Source organism: Syngnathus leptorhynchus, chromosome 16 (genome assembly GCF_054491065.1).
Source record: "Syngnathus leptorhynchus isolate UIUO chromosome 16, UIUO_Slep, whole genome shotgun sequence".
NCBI classification, from domain to species: Eukaryota; Metazoa; Chordata; class Actinopteri; order Syngnathiformes; family Syngnathidae; genus Syngnathus; species Syngnathus leptorhynchus.
In genome coordinates this window covers 8240576-8262398 of record NC_141210.1, presented here as the reverse complement: position 1 = coordinate 8262398, position 21823 = coordinate 8240576, and the positions used below count along the sequence as shown (strand labels likewise).

General features: G+C 47.1%; 2 protein-coding genes across 3 annotated transcripts; one reads left to right on the top strand and one right to left on the bottom strand.

The window, feature by feature from the left end:
* Positions 1-464: 464 nt before the first annotated feature.
* fam20ca (FAM20C golgi associated secretory pathway kinase a) lies at positions 465-15105 on the bottom strand. The gene is made up of 11 exons (XM_085934434.1): positions 15019-15105; positions 12364-13527; positions 11256-11440; positions 10059-10137; positions 5678-5770; positions 5349-5464; positions 2506-2686; positions 2325-2434; positions 2139-2220; positions 1884-1943; positions 465-1794 (listed from the first exon to the last, which is right to left on the bottom strand). Exons 2-11 carry the CDS (start codon positions 12936-12938, stop codon positions 1548-1550), a joined length of 1728 nt encoding a protein of 575 aa, XP_085790560.1. The 5' UTR covers positions 12939-13527; positions 15019-15105; the 3' UTR covers positions 465-1547.
* Positions 15106-16576: 1471 nt separating this feature from the next.
* LOC147044688 (uncharacterized) lies at positions 16577-20093 on the top strand. 2 transcript variants are annotated; one of them, XM_085934433.1, is made up of 8 exons: positions 16577-16856; positions 16978-18072; positions 18157-18251; positions 18332-18376; positions 18812-19036; positions 19098-19275; positions 19335-19508; positions 19579-20093. In XM_085934433.1, exons 1-8 carry the CDS (start codon positions 16802-16804, stop codon positions 19668-19670), a joined length of 1959 nt encoding a protein of 652 aa, XP_085790559.1. In that variant the 5' UTR covers positions 16577-16801; the 3' UTR covers positions 19671-20093. The 2 variants fall into 2 exon arrangements, with proteins under 2 accessions (XP_085790559.1, XP_085790558.1); XM_085934432.1 differs by having other exon boundaries at positions 18332-18439.
* Positions 20094-21823: the final 1730 nt, after the last annotated feature.

The following is a 21823-nucleotide window of genomic DNA, read 5'->3' as shown; positions in this document are numbered from 1 at the left end:
ATTTTTTTAAAGCCCGGTTTCCATAAGGAACAACGATGTACAAGCGCTCTCTGCTGGTGAATACTGACAGTACACGCAGCCGCTTTGGTTCAGGACCACGGACAGTAGCCGTCAAACTCTTCAGCGGGCAGCGCCCACTTAATCTAAATATCAACATTTTAAAGGACTTTTCTTGCCAATTGGGAGTTTGTGTGACATATTAAGACGTTTAAAATACATAACAGAAACTTTAAAGTATGTAGTAAAAGACGTTTTGATATAATGGGGTAAAACATCACATTTGGAAAAGAATTGGACAACAAAGACCGCATTCGCCTACTGGAGAAGACATTTTGAAAGCGGGATCTTGGAAAAGTTCTGCATTTGCTCGCAACGGTTGAATTTGGTCACCTTTGGGTCTCTGTGATTTTCTAATGTTCAAATACACACATTTGAAATTGGTTTTAGGGCGGCATTTTGAATATAATACAGTACGCTTCGGCCTGATTGACAATGTAGATTTCTAATAATTCATAGTTGTACATATAAATCACTGTATTTGATTTTTGAGGAAACTTCAGGATTAATCTAAGTGTATTCTCTACAAGTCAACCTAATTTGAACTCACAATAAATTTATGACATGAATGGGTACTTCCATGAATTTACCTGCACCCCCCTCCCCCACATGCCACTGGGCGGTTTCTCTTTTTTATTTGGATTTGCACACTTGAGTAAACAGATGGTTACAGTAACAATGCGATTGCAGAAAACAAGCCAATCACTGCGCAGCAATGCTTGTTAGCGCAACAGAGTACGTTTTTGTATATACAATGTGGGGTGTTGTGGATTAAACCCTCAAAAGCGCAGCACCCCCCCCCCCCTTATCATCACCCTATTAGCATTACGACGCGAACATGGCTAAGTGATGACCTCACCAAGAAATACTCCTTTGCACTCTTCTAACTGGCACACAAATTGCAACTTTTTTTGGTATCAAATAATTTCATGAGGAAGTCTCAGTTTTGCATGTGAAAATCGGATTTGAAGTACAAATTAAAAAAATTATTGGAATTCTTACTGCACGAGTGAATCAATGTTACATTTGATTGTAATCCTGCAAAATAAGACAGCAAATACAATCTTGTTCACTCGAGACTTTCTGGGCCACCATCGTTGTCACTTGAATCTTTCTCAAATATCTTTTTTTCCCCTCACGTGTTAATCATACACATATGTGGGCGGGGCTGACCCCCTGCAAATAGTGGTGATGGACGACACGGTAAATAAACAAGCAGTTTAAATAGATTGATCCTTCTTGTGATCGGAATGGCAATCGGTTATTTTTTTTTGTTCTCCAAATTCACCGATTGGTGATCGTCTCCAAAATCTTGATCGTAAAACAAAACACAGGCCGACGGATCTCAGGCGTGATCAAACCAAATGTTTGTCAAGTCTATTGGCGTATCCGTAAGCTCCGTCTCTCGCACAAACAACAGAGGCATCGAGGAATTCACTGAATTCAGCCTGCTACGAAAAGTGTCCCGCATCTGGCGCCGGTGGCCCTCACTACCTGTGAGCGGCGTGCGCGCCTGACCGGATGTCTTCCTCCACCACGTTGCCATAGCCTTCCTTCTCCACGCAGTCGGCCAGCGCCCGCAGCACTAGGCCCAGTCGACGGTCAAGTGCCTCCAGGTGAGGCCGGATGAGGAGCGGGGACAGGCGGTCTCGGAGGAGGGATTCCTCCATCACTGCGCTCAGCCGGTACTTTTCCTTGGCCAGCAGCTGGAGACGAAGGAAGGTGGACTTCTTCACCCTGCAAAGAAAGGAGCGCTTGTTTGCAAGCTTCCCTTCATTCTTCCCATTTTCCCCATCAGCAGAGAAATAAAGAGCTTGTCTTCTGACCTGCAGCATTGACTGAGAGGGACCAGGATGGACATCTCATCGTGGGAGTGCTTCCCAAACCTGAAAGGTCAAATTTTAAAAGACAACATGACAACAGTTTGCAAATCTATTGGAACTCAGCCAATCCAGAACCATGTCCAGAATTCAGAAACTAAGGGTAAATGTTGAGAAAGCAACAAATGAGCACATATGGAAAGAAATTTAAAGGAAGTGTCTGAAAATGCAGCAAAGAACTTTTGCAACTGTCCATGTTACCCTCTTCCATTGTCCAGGTGAATAATAAAAGTGTCGTTTCCAAACTTCTCAAAGGTTTCGTAATGATGGCGATCCATGTTACCTGCAGAGCAAACGCGACATGAAACTTGGGGAGTGCTGCCCTCGTGTGGTCGCCGTACACAACTTGAGTTTGAAATGAGATCCATTCTGTTGGTGTCGTCTTACCCATCAGGAAGTCAAAAATGGTCATGTCCATGACATCGAGGAGTCGAGTGCCACGGTCGTATGGGGGCGTCTGTTTCACCTCGTCACAGTAATCGGGATCCACCTCCCACCTGAGCACGTCAAGGAAGAATTAAAGGAAGAAAAATAAAATGGTGGACAAAGCGAGGAGATGGCAACTGACTCGGCCTTCTTGCGTTTGTGGTACGAGCGTCGCCAGGGGTTCCGCCAGGTTTTACGCTTGGCCAGGCTGAGGTCAGGCAGGAAGGCAGCCAGGGAGCCTTCCATCTCATCCGGTTTGCCACACAGCGCATGTTCCGTCGAGCAGTAGTATGAGCACTCGCCGTAAAAGCACACGTTGTTGGCTGCCACAAAACACACGCCTTTACAAAAACAGCCAGCCAGGCGTCCGTCCATCTTCCTATCAGTACTTTTTAATTTGACCTCTTTCCCTTTTTGAATATCAGCACTTCTACAAAAGATGCCATTTGTAGTTATTTATTTATTTAAAGTTGTCACAACCTGTCTCAAGGTCCATTAAAAAATTGGAGTCCATCCATCTATCCATTTTCTGAACCGCTTTGTCCCCACGGGGGTCGCGGGCGTGCTGGAGCCTATCCCAGCTGTCATCAGGCAGTAAGCGGGGGACACCCTGAACCGGTTGCCAGTCAATCGCAGGGCACACAGAGACGAACAACCACCCGCACTCATACCTAGGGACAATTTAGAGTCTTTAATCCGCCTACCTATGTTTTTGGGATGCGGGAGGAAACCGGAGTGCCTGGAGAAAACCCACGTGGACGCAGGGAGAACATGCAAACTCCACACAGGGACGGCCGGAGGTGGAATCGAACCCGCACCCTCCTAACTACGAGGCGGACGTGAGAGAGAAAGACAATGCAGCTCGCTTTGATGTCTATTGTTATGCAAATGTAGCAGGTGTTTATGCTAATGAGTATGGCATCCTTGTGTGACATCCGGTCAGGTGTCACATCCTGATATGGCATCCTTGTGTGACATCCGGTCAGGTGTCTCATCCTGTGTCAGGCGTCACATCCTGATTTGGCATCCTTGTGTGACATCCGGTCAGGTGTTCTATCCAGGTGTCACATCGTGTTGTGACATCCTCTGATGTCAGACAGAAAGGCGCCATCTCGTGGGGTCAGGTGTTACATGATGATGCTCGTCCCATCCTGGGTCAGGTGTTACATGGTGATGCTCGTCCCATCCGGTCAGGTGTTCTATCCTGGTGTCAGACAGAGAGGCGTCATCTCGTGCGTCAGACAGAAAGGCGCCATCTTGGCTGGCCAAGATGGCGTCTTCCTGGTTGTCGCGGGGGGAGATGGCCCTATTGGTTATCGCGGCCGGCGGCATGTCTGGGCATGTATTTTTTTACTTTACCAAGCTATTTTAGCTATTTTAGCTATCGCCATATTGGTCATGGTTAATATTACGCTGGTGTACATGCTAAACATGCTAATGTGTTTGATGGCCTGGTAGTGCATGTATTGGGGGGGTATCACCAGTCAATGTGTAAATTGATGAAAGCGGATGAAGACAAACTGTCTTCATTTTACCAGAGTGTTTTCGCATCACATATGATGTGTAAATGTATTTGGGGTGTCACCATATTGGTTGGTGGTATTATAGCTTTAGCCATATTGGTGGAGGCAATGTCTGTGGCCCCACATGCTAATGTGTGGTATTTTAACACGTTAATGTATTTGGTTGCATTTCATGACTGTATCCGTGTCTCTTATAGTACCTCTATATGCGGTTCTACATGTTAGTGTGTGGTATTTTAAGCCATATTGTTGGAGGCATGTTGGAGGATGGTTATGTATTTGGTTGCATTTTTTATTTTTTTTGGCTGTAGCCATGCCCTTTGGAGGCCTGTTGGGGGATGTTAATGTATTTGGTTGTAGTGTTGATGACCCTACATACTAATGTGTTTGACGGTATTTTTATTTTTTAGCCATATTGGTGGAAGTGAGTTGGGGCATGTTTATGTATTTGGTTGTATTTTTTGATTGTATCCATGCTTCTTGTAGCAATGTCTGCAAAATTTAGCATGGTCAATGTGGTAACACCCTACATAGTTTAGATGTTCTAAAGAGCTGAATTTGTGCGGAAAATACCCCTTTGATTTATCTTCAAACCCGAGGGCCTCAGGCATCACACTTAGGGGCATGGTCAGAAATGAGAGAGACTCTATATATCGGGATTTCATGTCTAAATCGACAAATGACAAAACTTTACTCCCTTGCATCAGAATGTCAAGTTTGATACCGAGTTCGAGCATTCTCTTTATCAAGATGTATGAATCAAAACCTCTCGCATTATGCGCGACAAATGTCGTTTGTTTAAACCGGGGGTTTCGAAAAAAACTAAGAAAATCATCAACGCCGCAATAACCAATAGGGCCATCTCCCCCCGCGACAACCAGGAAGACGCCATCTTGGCCAGCCAAGATGGCGCCTTTCTGTCTGAAGCACGAGATGACGCCTCTCTGTCTGACACCAGGATAGAACCCCTGACCGGATGGGACGAGTATCACCATGTAACACCTGACCCAGGATGGGACGAGCATCATCATGTAACACCTGACCCCACGAGATGGCGCCTTTCTGTCTGACATCAGAGGATGTCACAACACGATGTGACACCTGGATAGAACACCTGACCGGATGTCACACAAGGATGCCAAATCAGGATGTGACACCTGACACAGGATGAGACACCTGACCGGATGTCACACAAGGATGCCATATCAGGATGTGACACCTGACCGGATGTCACACAAGGATGCCATACTCATTAGCATAAACACCTGTTACATTTGCATAACAATAGACATCAAAGCGAGCTGCATTGTCTTTCTCTCTGACGTGCTACCCAGTGCACCACCGAACTGCCAAAATTGAAGTCCTCTTTTCAAAAAAGTCTATGCGAGTCTAATAGCTACAGCGCCACTCTGTGGACAAATGACTCTCTCTCCCTTCTACTGCTGCTTTGCAATGTTTCTACCTGGCGAGATGAAGAAAGTCTTCCAAAGCTTTTTGTCTCGGGTGACGTCTCGGATCTCTCGTGTCATGTTGACCAGCCGCCCGGCCACTGGGGGAACTCTCCGGAAGTCCAGGATCCTGAAAGCAAATGGAAAGATTGGGAGTGGCTCAACTTGACAATTGCTGGTCTGGAATGGACATTTGAGTCAAATTCAATCATTAAAGTCCAAGAAGGCCAAGAAGTCACGCTAGCTCGGTTTTTATGCTGCCTGCTTGACAACACATGCTGGAAATAGTCCTTATTTATATTTGTCACTCCAGAAGTACCGGCAAGCGAAGCAACGTGCTGACCTGTCCAAGTGAAAGGCGGCCACCTCGGCGTTGTGCCTCTCAAAGTCGGAGAAGTAAAAGAAGTCCGGAGGTGTTTGGTGTTCACGCGTCTGCCTGAGGGCGAAACACAAAGGTGACAAAGGCGACGTCAACACGAGCACCATAAAAAAATAATTCTGTAATGTGATTTGTAAAGGAAATCGTCAGTTGCAGTTCTTAGCTGTCTGAGCGAGCAAGCCCGGTCTGGAGTTGGCAAGGTCACAGCACCGGAGCCCCTTCACATATGACTGATAAATGGAGAGCTGGAGTCTTGATCGAGAGTCAGCGAGAGAAAGCGAAAGCGGGGGTGTCATTCGGCCAGATGGCTCAGAGTGGCCATCGAGGATCGGCCGCGGCTTCAAAGCCTCGCCGCTGTCGAGCCGCACACAAAACGAGACTGGCGATCGACGCGATAGAAGGTATTGTTGCGTATTGTGAGCGATGTCCAATGTTGAGCCAGGAAAAACAAAGATGTGGAGTACAGAGTTGGTTCTTTATTGGCAAAATTTTGAGTTAGGGTTAATGACGGCCAATACATGAGGTACAGCAGCAGATGAAATAACAGCTTCCGTCTCCAGGTTAGCTTGTTTTATACTGTCCGGAAAGGCGGGAACTTGTCACATGACCGTTTGGTATCTGTGTGTGTGTGTGTGTGTGTTTATACAGTTCTGTGTGTTGTATTCGTGTTCTGATTGAGCTGTTATGTTTATATAAAATAATGAAAAGAATTGCACACCTATGAACATTAAAATGTACATGAGATTGTCTAACCTAATAGAATATGTACACATTGCTGCTCTTTCTTCAGTGTTGACTTGCATCTCGGTGATGGAAAACCCCAATGAGGATTAGCGCAAAACCGGTGATGGGCAGGCAGCACAAAGGGATTGCGCAAGATGAGCATTTTGGATCAAGCCCTTGAATCGGATCTTGTTGTTTTGCCGTCCTCTGAAAGGAGGACTTGGATTTCATTGGAGCACGGAAGGAAGATTGGAGTTCCAGATCCAATTTGGTTTTTGGAGTGCGCTAAGAGTTCTTGAGTTCCATCATGAAGCTCGACTTCAAGGCCCGAAAACATACTTCGGTGCCGACATTGCCAATTTTTCCAATTTCTGTGAACCGCTCGTCAGTTTCGTTATTGTTTAGCAATCAACAAATTGTGAACTTGCAAAGTAAGACTCAGGCAAGAGAACGCATTCGATGAGTCGAAGCGTAAGCGGCATTGCTAATCGCCAAAGAGGATTAGGTGCTTTTGAAATGCAAGAATAACAAGACGCGTTTTGAGGTTCCTCGCTGACTTTTGACAACAAGAAAATGGAATATTGCTTCCTCGCCAATGAGTGTGAGCGTTGCATCTCCATCCCCGGAGGATTATGCCTTTTCAATAGCAGCCAGGAAAGCCTTGGCATTTTCTCCAGCGGGCGGCTTTGCTTGCTGCAACACGGAGGCTGTTCTTGGGTCAGCATGTCAAAAAGCAGTCGTGGGGCTGGGGCTTTTGCAACAAGCAAGCCCAGCTTCACTTTCTGCACGCAGCAAATTCAATGTCAACTCAAAGTCCACATGCTGCTTTTCGCAATCTAACGTGAGACAAAGTGAGGAACGCCGACTTGGCAAAACGAGTCAAGTTTCCACTGGGGAAAAACAAAGTTTCCTGGACTAAAAAAGTTGCGTGATTCATCCTGGGTTTGTCGTGGGCCAGCCCCGTGCACTTCATCAAAAGATTTGCCGTAATTTCCTCTTGGCTCAAGGTTGAGCCGTTTCACGCACAATGACGATCGCCGGCCTGTTAGCACATCATACATGCAATCCATCCGGTCGGTCTTGTGGCTGCCGACGGAGGCCGAGGCGTTTTGGAGCTGCCAAGCCTCCTCGCTGGCCATTTGGAAATAGAAACCATCTATCAGAGGCTTAGTGGCGGTTGAGAGATGGAATGAGGAAGTGGTAAAAACCCAGCAAAGGGGGCGGGGGGGGGGGCTTCCATTTATGTCGAAGATAAATTCAATTCATTTGACAGGCGAGTAGCTTTGCAGGCGATCTCTGCCGAGGCTCAACGCAATAAATGCCGAGTTGTGCATGAAACCAACAACAGGGAAAACAACAACGCTGCTTTGTCAAGTACAAAGTTGACATTCTGAAGTCAGCGAGCCACAAACAAGAGTCAGTTGTTTGAAAAGACGAGCCGACAATGACTCATGCCCGCTTCAATGTGATGATGAGTCTTTCCCTGCCTACAATTCTTTCGCTAGCCTCTAATTGATACCGCCATTGCGCAACCAGCACAGCAGAAGCTTTTGCGTCCGTCTCATCCCATCCCATAAATCACAGAAAGCCCGCTTTGCTTTGCTTTTGCTCCCGTCTAAATAAAGAGACGGTCAATTTGGACGTTTCAACGTCACCTCCCAGAGGCACATTTGCGGCATTCCAGAGCAAAACATTCCTTGTGGCGAGCCCGGGAATGCACCCGCCGCGCATTTTGGGCTATTTTAATGACACGGCGGGATGGAACGGGCACGCTCAGGCACCTCAAGCAAAAAAGCCCACCGGCATGACAAAAACATGAACATTAAAGACACACTAAGCATAAACTCAGTCAAAATAGAAAGCAAAATATGATGATGTACCTTTTCTATAGGACTAAACATTTTGACAGCGACCCAACGTTTGTGTTTGACTCTACTTTGATGCTTGTGGTTGACGGAATTTTCTAAGCCTCCAGAAAATAAAACTAATTTGCAAGGTTGAGTGATTTCAAGGAACGGTCTTGCTTACGATGGGGGACGAGCCCATTCCATGACAATATTTAAAACGCTGAAGCACCAAAGTTGACTTTAGCCCCAGGTAGAAAGATTTTGCAAGCGGCAGCGTAAAGAACGATGGCAGCAGTTAAAAGCGCAACTGGGAGCTAGTCTGAGTCGACTGCCAGCTAATGGACAGACAGACGGACGCTTCGCTGGACACGCTCTAGCCTGCAGCCGCCGGAGGCTTTTTGACGTCGCTGTTAAAGGACAGCTCATTTGAATCAAAGTCACGGCGGCCCGAGCCCACTCCCCGCCTTGAACTATGATCTGAACGGTGATCCAAAGGTGATAAAATGGTCATGCTAGAGTCGTTCATCTTCCCGTGCTTTGAGCTGAGCCATATGAAGCCGACGGTGTGGAAGGAAAACTGGACATAAAGTGAGAAAGTGATAAAAGAGGGAAGGACAGAAGAAAAAAAAAGCCTCAACATCCTGACCGAGTAAAACATTCATGAGCGATGTCGGCAAGTACGGAAGGTGACTTGAAAGCGGATGATTCTAAAATAAGAACGGCACTCAGTGTGTGTCATCCCCCCCTTTCTTTCTTGTCTGAGTTGGCACTTTGCCTGTCAGAAAGGAATCATCAGAGAGTTGAGATGACGGACGGACAGACGCCTTCGTTAAACTGTCGACCCACCCGAATGGAGGACACGCTTGGAGCCGAGCAAACGATGAAGCAGACAGAGACAATGGCAGCACTGATTTTGACAGATGGCAAATTTTGGAGAACAGAAAGATAGATGGGAGGAAGAAACAGAAGAAAAATAGCAAAAGCAACAATGAAAATGGCATGTTCAAACTTGTGCCCCTCATAGCAATCCAATCTCAAGATTCTTCACAAAGTAGCTGCGGTCGAAGAACGGCAAACCATATTGCGCAATTCTTCCCAATTTATCATCCCTGGAAAGAAGGAAGAACCCATTGAGAAGAAGAACCCAACACAAACAATGCCAGGACCTTTGACAAAAATGTGTGGCCGGCGTCCTTTACAAACAAAGAAATAGAAATCCAACGGCCCATATCCCAGCGCGCCAGAAATAAAGCAGCACTCACGGCTTTGTTGCCGGGCCATTGTGGACACGCCACACAAGTTCTCCGAACGCTTGCGGGACAGCCACACGCGGCCCGGCACCAAAACAAGCCCTGTGTGATCACATCACACACCACAACAGTGACTTCTTCTGTTTTATTCTTAAATTGATGTCGTATGCGTTATTCTGCTCCCTGGTGGCTAAGGCGTGCATACCAGAGTGAGCAACCTGATGCCCATTGAAGTATCAAGACAGAAAAATGGTTTCATTCATTACATTCGTTTAAATTACGATTAGTTCAGTCCTGCAGAACCATCAAAGTGGGCTTGTGAGCAATTACTTCTTAGCGCAACCCAGTTGGCCCGGACGCTGTTCAGCCGCCGCGGCGGGGGAATTCAACAGAGAGAGAGCGAGGACAGCAATTTCTTTTTCATTTCGGCACGAGCGCTCATGTTAATTAACGCGTGAGCCTGTTGATGTTTGTTAAAAGGCAGACAAAAAAAAGATTTTGACGCTGTCTTTGTAATTGACTTACTTCATGGGCTTGAAGAGAGCTTGGCCGTAGTTGTGGAAGGTCATGATCAGCTTGAGCTGGGTGCCTCCGGATTTCATGGCTGCAAGGGAGACAAAAAGGGAAAACTCAGGCGTGCCCATACGGGCATGTTTTTGGTGGCTGTCAAATTGGAAAAGCAATTTGGCATGAGAGCAATCATGTCCGCTGGCCACAATGAGCAATAAGAGTGGAATCGTGTGGACAAGTGGCAGGAAAATAATCCATGGCCGCAAATTGACTGAATTATTGAAGGGGGGGGGCAATTTTGAAAAAGTACCATAATTCACAGGTAGGTAGGAGAAAAACTTTTTTATTTTTAGAAGGCCCAACGTCAAATAGATGCTGCTTGCTTGTCCTCCTGCTCTGTTGTTTTGACACAACCTAAGAATAAACTAATTTCAAAAGCACAAAGGCGACCAATCCCAAAACTGCTGAACGCACTTCCTGAAAAACAACATTTACAAAATGTCTTTTTGTTTCTAATTCCATTCCATTTTAGTCTGAAGATAAAACGACGCCACCATTTAACGACGGCACCTTGAGCCACAATTGGAAGCCAAAATAATCGTCAAATTGACCTCAATTCTTTGTGCGGCGCTGCTTGCTTTTTGTTGTTTCATTGAAAGCTACACAAAAAAAAAAGGTAATCCCCTCCAAAGCTGAGCTTACGCTACTGTATTGTTCGTGGGCTGACATGCGACGTCCTGTCCTGTCACGTCCTGTCACGACAACATCCACAACCGCGTGCTTCTGCCGAGCCGCGTGCGTCTAAACATGGATCATCTTGTGCGACACGTCGCCGTCGTCTGGCCTTTCACAAAGCTGCCGGCGTGGCCCCTCCACCGCAATCACATTCGCATCGGGAAGATAAATCCGCTGCACTTCCACCTGCGTCTGATTTATGAGCCAGAACACAAGGCCGATGGCGAGGGGGGGGGGGGCAGATAAACCAACATCAGCGATTATGCCCTCTTTGCTTTGCAGCGACGCCCGGACAGAAAAGTCTTGCACGCCTGTGTGCGGGTAAAATTTTCAGCTGTAGCACACGGGGTGCTTTTCCCCCAAAACGTGGGTTTCTGGCCAGAAAGCAGAGCAAATGGGAGCTTTGCTAACAAACACCTCACTGGTGTTGACGGGAACATTGATTGCTTTTCTGACAACGGCTTGCATCAGACTCACCCACACTGGTGATCTTCTGGGTCAGCAGGTCCTGCAGCAGAGCCTCCAGAACCGGGTTATGTCGGGCGTACAGCTCGTAGCGGTTGATGCCCATGTGGAAGCGCAGCCAGTTGGGGTACAACTCAGACGTCGCTTCCGCCTCGCGGGCGCTCACCTCGTCGCGTGTGTTGCCGTCCTCGCCGTGCCTGGACAAAAAAAAAACCCAGAAAAAAAGAATCAGGTGAAGAAAATGGAGACACAATGGCAACAGAAAAAAAATGAACATACACAAGCAAGTTACAAAAGTGGTTGCACTTTCCTATTGTGACAATATCAATTAAGTCTTGAAAGGAGAGGCCTGGCTAAAGGAGGTGAATCCAAGAAAAACTTCAGAAGTTGGTCACGTTGGCTTATTTATAGAACGCAAAATGACAACTGCATCAAAATGTCAAGAAGTTGAGTGGTGTGCATTCTTTGTAAAGGCGACAATTTGATGTTTTTATCTCAATATTCGTTGGGTTCTGTCTCGGAATTTAGGTTCTTGCCATGCACGTTGAATTCTACATCCGCCATCGCTTTTGTGTCAGTTCAAAACTGAGCAAAATTAAGCAGGAAGACATCACTCAGTCAGGGATGGACGATTTAAAGGAAGACAAGGAAGAAAGGCTGGACAGCTATAAGGATGGTTTGTAGGATGAATGGATGGATAGTTGTACTAAGTTCATTTTGTTTCCCTTGTCAATCACTTTTTTTTGGTTCTTTTATCACAAACTATTTTAGGTTGCATTACCTGACGGGCTGTCCCGTCACAACTACAGCAGTGACACTCGGATGAAGGCGGAAGTACATGCCGAAAAGAACCAAAAAAAGTGAATGGATGGATAATTGGAGAAATAAATGGATGAATGATGAATAGACATATGGATAGATGAGTGCATGGATATGTGGCTAAGGAATGAAATAAAGAAGGATGAATGGATGAACACAGAAACACAGATGACAGATTGATGAATGGATGGACGGTTAAGTGGACAAATCCAGGGAGAGAGACAGTCAGAGGCAGACAGGCAGGCAGATAGAAACAGAGAAACAGAGAGACAGAGCCATTCCAATCATTCAAGTAAATTACCATCCTTGTTCCTCAGTGGTTTTGGGATGAAATCTGATGTCCGTGTTGACGTTAAACAAAGTGTCTTGCTCCGTGAGGGGCGGAGGTGCAATCTTGTACAAAGGATGCTCAAAGAGCGCCGCGAGTCGCGATGCACTGGCACCACGACCAGGACCGGCTCTGGGTCCAGTCGGGGTGCGACCCCCGCTCGCCTCGCCCGCTGCGCCGATGAGCGGCTTGTGCTCGTCTGCCTTTCGCTGGTCCGCCCCTGCGCTCTTCTCCCGGGACTGCAAGGTGCTGTGGTTGGAGTTGGGTTCGCTGCTGAAATCCTGCAGGATTCGCAGCGTGTGCTTGTCGGGCCAGGCGCCGGCGTCGGCCGTCGACCCTACACGCTGCTGCTGCTGCAGCTGCTCCTGCTTGGCCCAGCTCGGTGACTCGGCGCCGCCATGGTGGGTGCACTGGCAGCCACCGTCGCCGCCGCCGTCCGCTCCCGACGTCTTCTCCAGTTTGGGCAGCAAGTCGATCATAATGTGCACCGTGCACGCCACGAGGAACACGGTGAGCAGCAAGACTCGGAATTTACGAAACATGATCATCTTTTGTTGCTTGGCTCCACTCTACGCAAGTCGAGCTTCACGCGCACCTGCCACTGGCGTTCCTTGCTCGGGTTAAAATGAAAAGTCCATCGTGTTTTTTGATATAGAGCAGTCCAAATAGTTTTGGTGAATGGTTCGAGACATCATGACGCCTGCGCGGCCACATCTGTGATCTTAATCCACGGCACGAGTAAAGTCTTAATGTGCCATCCCACAAACATAGATACAGTCCATGTAAAAATAAGTAATCCCGTAAAAAATAAAAAAAAGAATGATATTCCGAGTAAGTGAGAGCCAATCCACAAGAATGCTGAGCTTCGCTGAATTCAGCGAGGCGTCGAGCGGCCGACAGGTGCGAGCAGAAGCATCCCCGCCAGCGTTGGAGGTCCTCCCGCTGCCTTGTCTCCCTTCCAAGTGTGCATCCTCCGTGGATGTGTGCAAAAACGCGACCGGAACCCCACGGAGGAGTCCAGCCTCGGTGGCGTCATGAGGAAGCGATTGGCTCACATGCAAGCGGCGCCTGCGTGTGACACACGTCTTGCTCCCACACAGCAAAGGCCGCAAGACCGCCGGCTGCCGCCAGAGGACGCTGAAACGCACCCACACGTACGACATTGATTTATTTATTACACTACAGTCCACACACATTCTTTATTTATAGTATAGCAAAGTGCACGTACTTATATGAATGCCACCGTATCTCCGTGTAATGATCACATACAGGTTTTAAAGTAACTTCGGAGAGAAACTCGGCCGATGTCAGCCATGCCCTAACTGCTGTGAAAACAAGAGTGAGACTCAAAAGAATTTTGGGTGATTTTATTTGGCCTGTCTATTAATAGCTCTATCAATTTTAATTTTCAATTATCCAGCCCTCGTGGCGCAATGATTTGGATTCTTATTCAAATATGGACACAGACTGACTTGTAAGTAACGTCACCAGACCGCTTACAGCAGAGTAAAATAAGACCAAAAAAGAAAAAATTAAATTGTGACTAAATTTGATTTAATTCAGTGATTCTTTCACATACCACTAGAGGAAGCCTGCGTACCCCGAGTGGTATTGCTACCACACTGAGAAATAGCCCAGGCGCACGTTGCGAATTAAATTTAAAAGTAAAACAGACTTGATTAAATTATTAAGTTTCAATTACTGGCTGGCGGGATTTGAAATTCGAATGTGCCCACTACATTAACGTTGCAGCCCAAACTCTTCTTCAAGCAAGAGATGAATTTTCAATAGCAAAGCGTCAGACATGGTGTCTCGGTGTTTGACTTTGCCAATCGCAGCCAGACGCAGCTTTGGAATAATGAGACGGGTTCGTTGCGACGCGGTGCGACAGCCCTGGTGCGTTGATCGCATTATCTCAAAGGCGAAATTGAACTTTTCAATGAGGTGGAAGCGAAGGGTGACCTTCAAAACTGAGACCGCAAGCGTACTTTTTGACACCATTTCAATTGGTTATAATGACCCGCAAGACACGGAAGTTGTCCGCAATTGGGGGTGATCACATCCAAGGGCAAATGACCGCGTTGTGCAAATGTGCGACAACAAGCTCCGAGCAGCGAGAGGGGCGACATGCAACAAACACGGTTGTCGGTGAGCCGGCCCGGCCGGCCGCGCTAATCTGCTGTCACATTAGCGGCGCAGATGTCCGAGAGGGAAGCCTCGGGAGGCAAGATGCGGCTCAAGACCCCGAAAGTAACGCGTACGAGGGAATGAGTCTCCCACGAGTCGCTTTCAATAACGCGTCGTTCGGATATTCCCAAAAACAGTCGCCGCATTGGTCTTGTTTTTCAAATCCAACGAGGACACGCAGAAGCTAGCTTTCCCTTCAAATTGATGCCAAAATCTTTGCCAAAAGCTGACCTCATTCTGGCGTGGTGACTTTTCGTACTATAAAACCAAAATGGAATCTAGTTAAGGGTTAGGATTGTCAGCTGTAAATGACAACATGTAGTGAAATTCACATTGTGGAAGATTTTAGAGGTCAAACCTATCAACAAAATAGTCTAATAACTCCAAAAGTCGATTTGCTAGAGAAATGAAAACATTTGAAAAAACATGAGGCCAGCTCACATAAAAAAAGATACTGTTGAGGAGTCAGGCCTCGTGATCTTGCCTTGATGGCCTGTGGCCACATTGCTTTGCTGTTGTGGCTTCAGTCCACCATTTTGGAAGTGAGCCTTGCCAACAGTCAGCAAATACGTCTTCAGCCATCCCACACTGCGGCAACGCAGAGGTGACAATGTCCCTGCTTGGTTGTGATGACCCGGCGGCCTCGCGTGGCAGGTTAGCGTGACACATGAAAGCAAACAGCACAATCACGCCGTGGAAACTACAAAAAAAAAGCTGACCAGCCTTCAAAATTGGGCAGAGCAAAGGTTTCATTATAGCCGCAACTTCCCCCACTGAAAAATTTCCCCTGATGAAACAAAATGATCATTATTGATTATAGCGGCACGTTTATTTGAAGTGGAATCGCTGGCAAAGCCACTTGCTTCTTCTCACGATGCGGCTTCGGTAGTCTCGGCTGCCATCGACAAGCTTGTGCTGTGCAAAATGTTTAGCAGTTGAAGTGACAGCTCATTGTCAAATTTCAAAGAGCGAGTGACCCGCTAAGCTCAACTCGGGTAAGCGTCACTTGAAGTCGACTTTGCTCTCCACCCGGGAGAAAGAACAAGCAACCTCTTGCTCCTGCAATATGTACACTTTGCTGACTGGGCTCTTTCTTTCAAAATTCATATTCAACACTTCAGCCTATATCATAACGCCAGGATGAAAAATATAGCGACTAAAGAAAACCAAAACAAAATGTGAATCTGATCTAACAGTCAAGGTTGCGTTTATTTTAGTTTGTTTTTGAGTGAGTGACCCCGCACAGCCTTCAAGTTACGCAACGGCTGGCGGTTTACAGGGCAAACGAGGCTACTGAAAGTTATGCTGCCCTCATGTCACTGGGGTCATCATTTTGTAAACATTCCTTTTATTTTTTTGGTCAGAGTGTAACTCCGGACAACAGTCACAAGGGAATGTGTTTCCACCACCGTCGTATTGTTTGTTTTGCTGCTGTGCAGACTTCAACGCTTGGATGAGGTTGTCTCAGCTCGGGGGGGAATCACACATGAGCTTTGAGCTACACTTTTGTAGATTAGGTGCATCAAAAAAAATTGCATTAACATAAAACATAATAAAGCTAAACATAAAACAAACATGTTTTAATTTAACACGGCCATGTTATATTGATTTCAGCTAACTTCATGCTAACAGACAATGCAAAACATCATAGACTGGCTAGTCAGCAGGTATTTGAACACAAAAGGTGCGTCAACACATGTGGACAGACAATATGCTAATAATATTTACAGGCATAGATTCTTTGTCCTCCGCAACGAAGACAATGATTGAAGATATTGAGTCGTTGTGAGACTCATTTGTATCCACATGACTGCATTGTAGTGCATAGTGCATTTTTTGGGTAAATCACAAAATCCACCCACTCTGTTTAGAAATGATGTAATCCCTTATTGATATTTTTATTTGTTCAAACCATTATGCAGGTGTCAGTGATAACGGCTTCCAAATACGGCTTCTGACTGAATTTTATGTAACTGGCTCATCATTCTTTATGTTGTCATCATCGGTTTTAAGCCAGGGCAATTAGCACATGACTTTATTTGCCTTTGATGACATCACCCTGGACTTGGCGTGACACTGATGCCATTGTTTTGACGCTGAAGAATGGAAGTCGTCCACTTCTACCATCACTGCACCTTCTTCTTATTGGACACAACATTTTGCAAACTGATGACATTGCTGCCACTTCAACGTTATCCTCTCCTTGCCTGTGCCATGAAACAACATGGATGATGACAGCCTACAACTTTTCGAGGCTGCTTCCTCCGACGGCCGTTCGGGTGAGTTGTAACATCTTGTGAGTCTTCAGGAAAACTTCTTCCAAAAGTTGTTTATCTTCCACTGACAATCGTGCACAGGAAACTTCCATGAATCAAATCCATAATTTTGTGTCCATTCTAGAAAACGGAGAAAAAACCTCTTTTGCGGAAGATTGTGCTGTGTCGACCCTAAAAGCAAAGGCCAGCAATGATGGCGCCCAAGCCCCAAAGAGGCGCCGTGACATGATACCAAGCACCAGTGAACAGAAAGAGCTCGCATGGCACAGCCTTCAGTTGTCCGTCCATGGCGCGTCGACGAGTGGCACCGAGACAAAGTTGAACCCCGAAGGAGAGGTCGAACCACCCGATGCATCCGCGATGGGCAGACCGGCCAAGGTGAGCACCGGAAAGTCCAACACAAGATCACTGACTCTCAAGAACAGGTCTGAGAGTTCCAAGAAGGCCAACACAAAAAGGAAAATGCAAAACGTTGAATCAGATTCCAGTCAGAAGAATCAGAGCAGCAAACCATCTGAAGGAAGCTTAAAGAGCAGAGCAAAGTCCGACAAAGAAACGGACGCACGCACAATGAAGCATAAAGGAAAACCATTCCAGGCCGGGCTGACTAAAGAGAGCAGGAGAACCAGGTTCAGCAGAAAAACTGAGACTACCACAAAGAAAGCGAGGGCCAAACCAACTGGAGAGTCGTTAAAACCGGCACCGTCCAAAGGGAACGGGAAAAAGTCAAACACAAAACCACAGAAGAAGAAGGATAAATATGCCGAGGGCTCCGAGAAGGCTGTGCCACGAAGGACAAGGAGGAAATCGGAACCGAAAGCCTTTGGAAAAAAGCCAATGAAATCGAGTGAAGGCCAAATGAGGTGTACCTCGCCCAAAGCCACCAAGAGAAAGTCCAGCACAAAACCCAAGAAAACCGAAGAAGAGGAAGTGGTTAAAAGGACTAAAAAAAGATGGGGTCAACCGGGACACACCTTGGCAAAAAAGTCGAGGCATAAACCAACCGCGAAAAACACACCGGCCGCGGGAACCGATGGAAAGTCCGACTCAGTGCTAGCGAGCCTCTCCAAGCAGGTGAGTAAAATCCCCAGTCAACTGTCTGTGGTCTTTTTTGGAGAGCCCAAGAAAAAGGCCAGTCGGGAGCCCGTGACCTCCATGGAGAGCAGCGGCGACGTGCCACCGGGCTCCTCTGCCTCCCAACAGGCTGCGACCAATCGAGGTAACCTCCGATTCGCATTTTGCCGATCCACGTTCAAAGCGAAGCTACGTCAGCGCGCTCGTGTCTCGTCTCTTGTCTCTGCAGCCTCATTTGCACGCAAATATCAGCAAGTCAACAAACTCGGCGAAGGAGGCTTCGGATCCGTTTATGCCGGTTTCAGGAAAAGCGACTGCTTGCCAGTGAGTCTCGATTCCTCACCCCAAAAAAAGAAAATCAGAGCTTGGCGCGATCGCCCACTAACGACGCTCCAATCCCTCAGGTGGCGATCAAATACATCCCCAAAGAGGTCAAACAGGTCCCGTTGGTGAGCGCTTTGCCCGACTCCACCGACATGGACATTCATTTGAACTTGGACACAAAAACTGAGGTCCACAGGAATCTAATCTGGAAAAAGAAATTATTTGTAGATTAGAAAAAATAAAAGGACAGTTGGCTGTGGGGGATTGTCTGGGATTAGAATCTGGTCAAACTCTGGCAGTGTCACTAATCTAATCTCGCTAGAAGGACAATCTGACTTGTTTGGACATCTGGCCAGGGACCAGTTGGGTGGGACAGGTTTCGATTCTTTTTGGGAGGAAATACACAGTTGAGTGGATTGAGGTCAAAGAGGTCAAGACATTCCTGAAAGTTGCCTCCAGATTGAGTAAAAGTCCTACGAGTTGTCACGGCCATCATAAAAAAATGAATAGAAATGAATTCTCACTGAAACCTTTTTTTATTATTTTTTTAAATCGGCCAGAACATCAACGGGTTGAAGAAGGACATCCCCATCGAAGCGTTGCTCATGCTGCAAGCGTCAATCAAGAAGAACTCCGACGGGACGTCTGCTGTTGTGTCGCTGTTGAACAAATATGATCTGGAGCACCAAATCGTCCTGGTCATGGAGAGACCCGTCCCGTCCGTAGACCTATTCACTTACATCACCAGATGTCGGATCGGCGCTCTGCCCGAGTGCGAGGCAAAGGTACGCAAGAGACACGCGACACGGTTGCCGTCATGACTCCATGTTCGTGTCCTCCGGACAGAACATCATGAAGCAGCTGGTGGCGGCGGCCATCGACATGCACGCGGTGGACGTGTTCCATCGAGACCTGAAGCAAGAGAATATTCTCCTGGAGGCCACGTCCGGCGTCCCTCGCGTGCGGATCATCGATTTCGGCTGCAGCTGCTTCGCCAGCAACGAGCCTTACCGGGACTACAACGGTAGGATGCCCCACTCTTGCGTCTTCTTAGCTTCAGCCATTCATCTGGGCTCCTCGCAGGCACCTTGTGCTACGCTCCTCCTGAGTACGTGCTGAGACGGACGTACAGCGCCGGTCCGACCACCGTGTGGCATCTGGGCGCGCTTCTCTTTGAGCTGATGGCCGGAACCAAGCGCTTTGACACCGTCATGTTCCTTTCCCAGATGCTGAGGCTGAATCGGGTTCTGTCTGAAGGTAGGATCCCGTCCTTCTCGTTTCTTCCTCCCAAAAAACATTACTCGAATTTTGGTGGCTCTCTGAGCAGAATGTGAAGATTTCTTGTGGAAATGCTTGAATTTGGATCCGGAGAAGCGGGCCACCCTGGAGCAGATGCAGCAGCACCCGTGGCTCGTATGAGAGCGACACCCGCTCCCGTTTACACAACCCGGTTGGGTCAATCGGCAAGGAAAAAAAGTTGATCCGATGGAGAAGCTGCCGAATAGCAAAGTAGAAAGTGCCGGCTGGCTCCGCCAATAGTGAAGAAATCCAGTTTCACCGCTTTGCTCACAAGTGGAGTATAAAAAAAAGTGTTTTGATGGTGAGAGCCTCTCGTGACAAAGCTTCTTGCAAGCGACACCTCAGGCCTGTCGTTACACAAAGATGTCTTCTTGATTTGGGCCTCTTTTGGGCTTTGATGGCAGCTACAAAATTTGACCAAAATGAAATTATTTTTGAAAATTATATTTTGAAAGATTTGTATAGCTACGCTGTTTAAAATGTGTTTATTGTATTTATATTTTATTTTCTGCTGTAAATGCAATGATTGATTAAAACATTTTAATGAGGGTCCATCTGTCTTTCTGTGGTCATGTGCCCTCGTTTCCGACCTCGCTTCCCACCCCTCTCACCGCAGATAATGACCACATTAATATGTACTTACCCGCTCGGCTTTCCCAATCCTGTCCGACTCGGGCCGGCACCTCTGTTGGACGACAAAGGAAAAATAGAGTTGTGAATTATTGAGCAGAGACGCGAGTGACAGGCCAGCTGATGAAAGTGAAAGAGAAGAAAAATTGAGCAAGTGACGTTGACTGATGATGATGGCAACTTTAGGCGAGTGGCTGATGCTGAAGAACTCTGACACAAACGTACACGAGAACGCACATGAGGACATACACGAGCGTTGGACTCAATTGGTCTGGTGTTGTCTGTTGTCCCCTCTCGAAGGCCCAAAATGATTAAATTAAGCCCCTCCCTCGCTCAACCTTCAACCTGCCTGCTGATACCCATTCGGCTTTTATTGTTTCAATGCTGCTTGGAAAATCGTGTCCTGTCAGCTGTCAGCAAGCGCCAGAGAATATCTTTCCGATTTGCCATTGCAAATGTCAGAAAACAATTTCTTTGGAAGGTACGTCTGACAGGCCATCGCCAGAATCAATGAGACGTTGATTGAGGACGGATTTTCTCACTGCGTATAGTAAGGTCCTTAGTAACGCTTTCCGAATGTAGACAAAAATAACGAGACATCGTTTTCAGTTCTTCAAACAAGTCCGGAGCTGGCACGGCGCCTCGGGTCAGAACGTTTTCATTTGCATATCGAACAAATCACGATTTATTGTTTTACGCACGACGCTTGTTTCATGTTTGTGAAAGTTCTGGTTGAAGTATCAGCTTTGTTGGCTTGCCGCTGACATGCCTCAAACTGGTTTCAAGCCGAGTCGTCTTTCAATGATGCAAGAATCAAAAGAAGTGTGCGAACAAAGCGGTGGCGTTTAGCGAAACGGGCATGCGGCTCTGACCTTTGCATGAGGCACTAATCCTGCAGACCGTTTTTACACTTCAAAGTCAGCAGTTGAATTATTCCAAGTAGGCCAGAGCCACCTGCTGATGAAAGAAGCCTCCTCAAAACAATTCCACATCCGTGTCACATTTGGAAATGATGGATTGCAAAGCAGGGCACTTCCGTACAATTGGATGCTGGAAGGGTTTTCTTTTCATTTTAATTTTCTTAAATTAACTCTCCACTGAGAGATGTCATATGACTCCAACTTTTTTTCAAGTTCACACATGTCCTAGACAAGCACGTGACCTGCCACCTTCCAATATGAGGGTGTGAGTACGACTCTGCCCTCTCAAGCGAGCGAGCACTCCCGTCTCAAAGGAAAAGTCAGAGCGGCTTCAGGGCAGCCCACGCCTCTTGCGCTAACAACAGAGGGGAACTCAAATTAACGCACACCCACACGTCTGAATTCCTCCCTCCTCCATTTCTGCTCCGCACGCAGACTAACACAAACATGCAGTGCGGCCGGCAAACGGCCTCCCACGCGAGCCAAAACACGGGCAAAACAGATTGAGTGCCTACACAGCCACACTTTTGAGTTCTCGTTTGGCTGAGGCTGAACCAGCATGTGGATGAGCCAACATTGATTCTGATGGAGGAGAACTATATTTCTGGTTATTGTCGAATTGTTTTTCTCCAAGTCTTCAAGCGCGTGAAGGCCTCGAACGATACAGTGACACGGGCAGAAAAGTCTCAGGTGTCAAACTACTGGGGTGGCCAGAAAGTCACA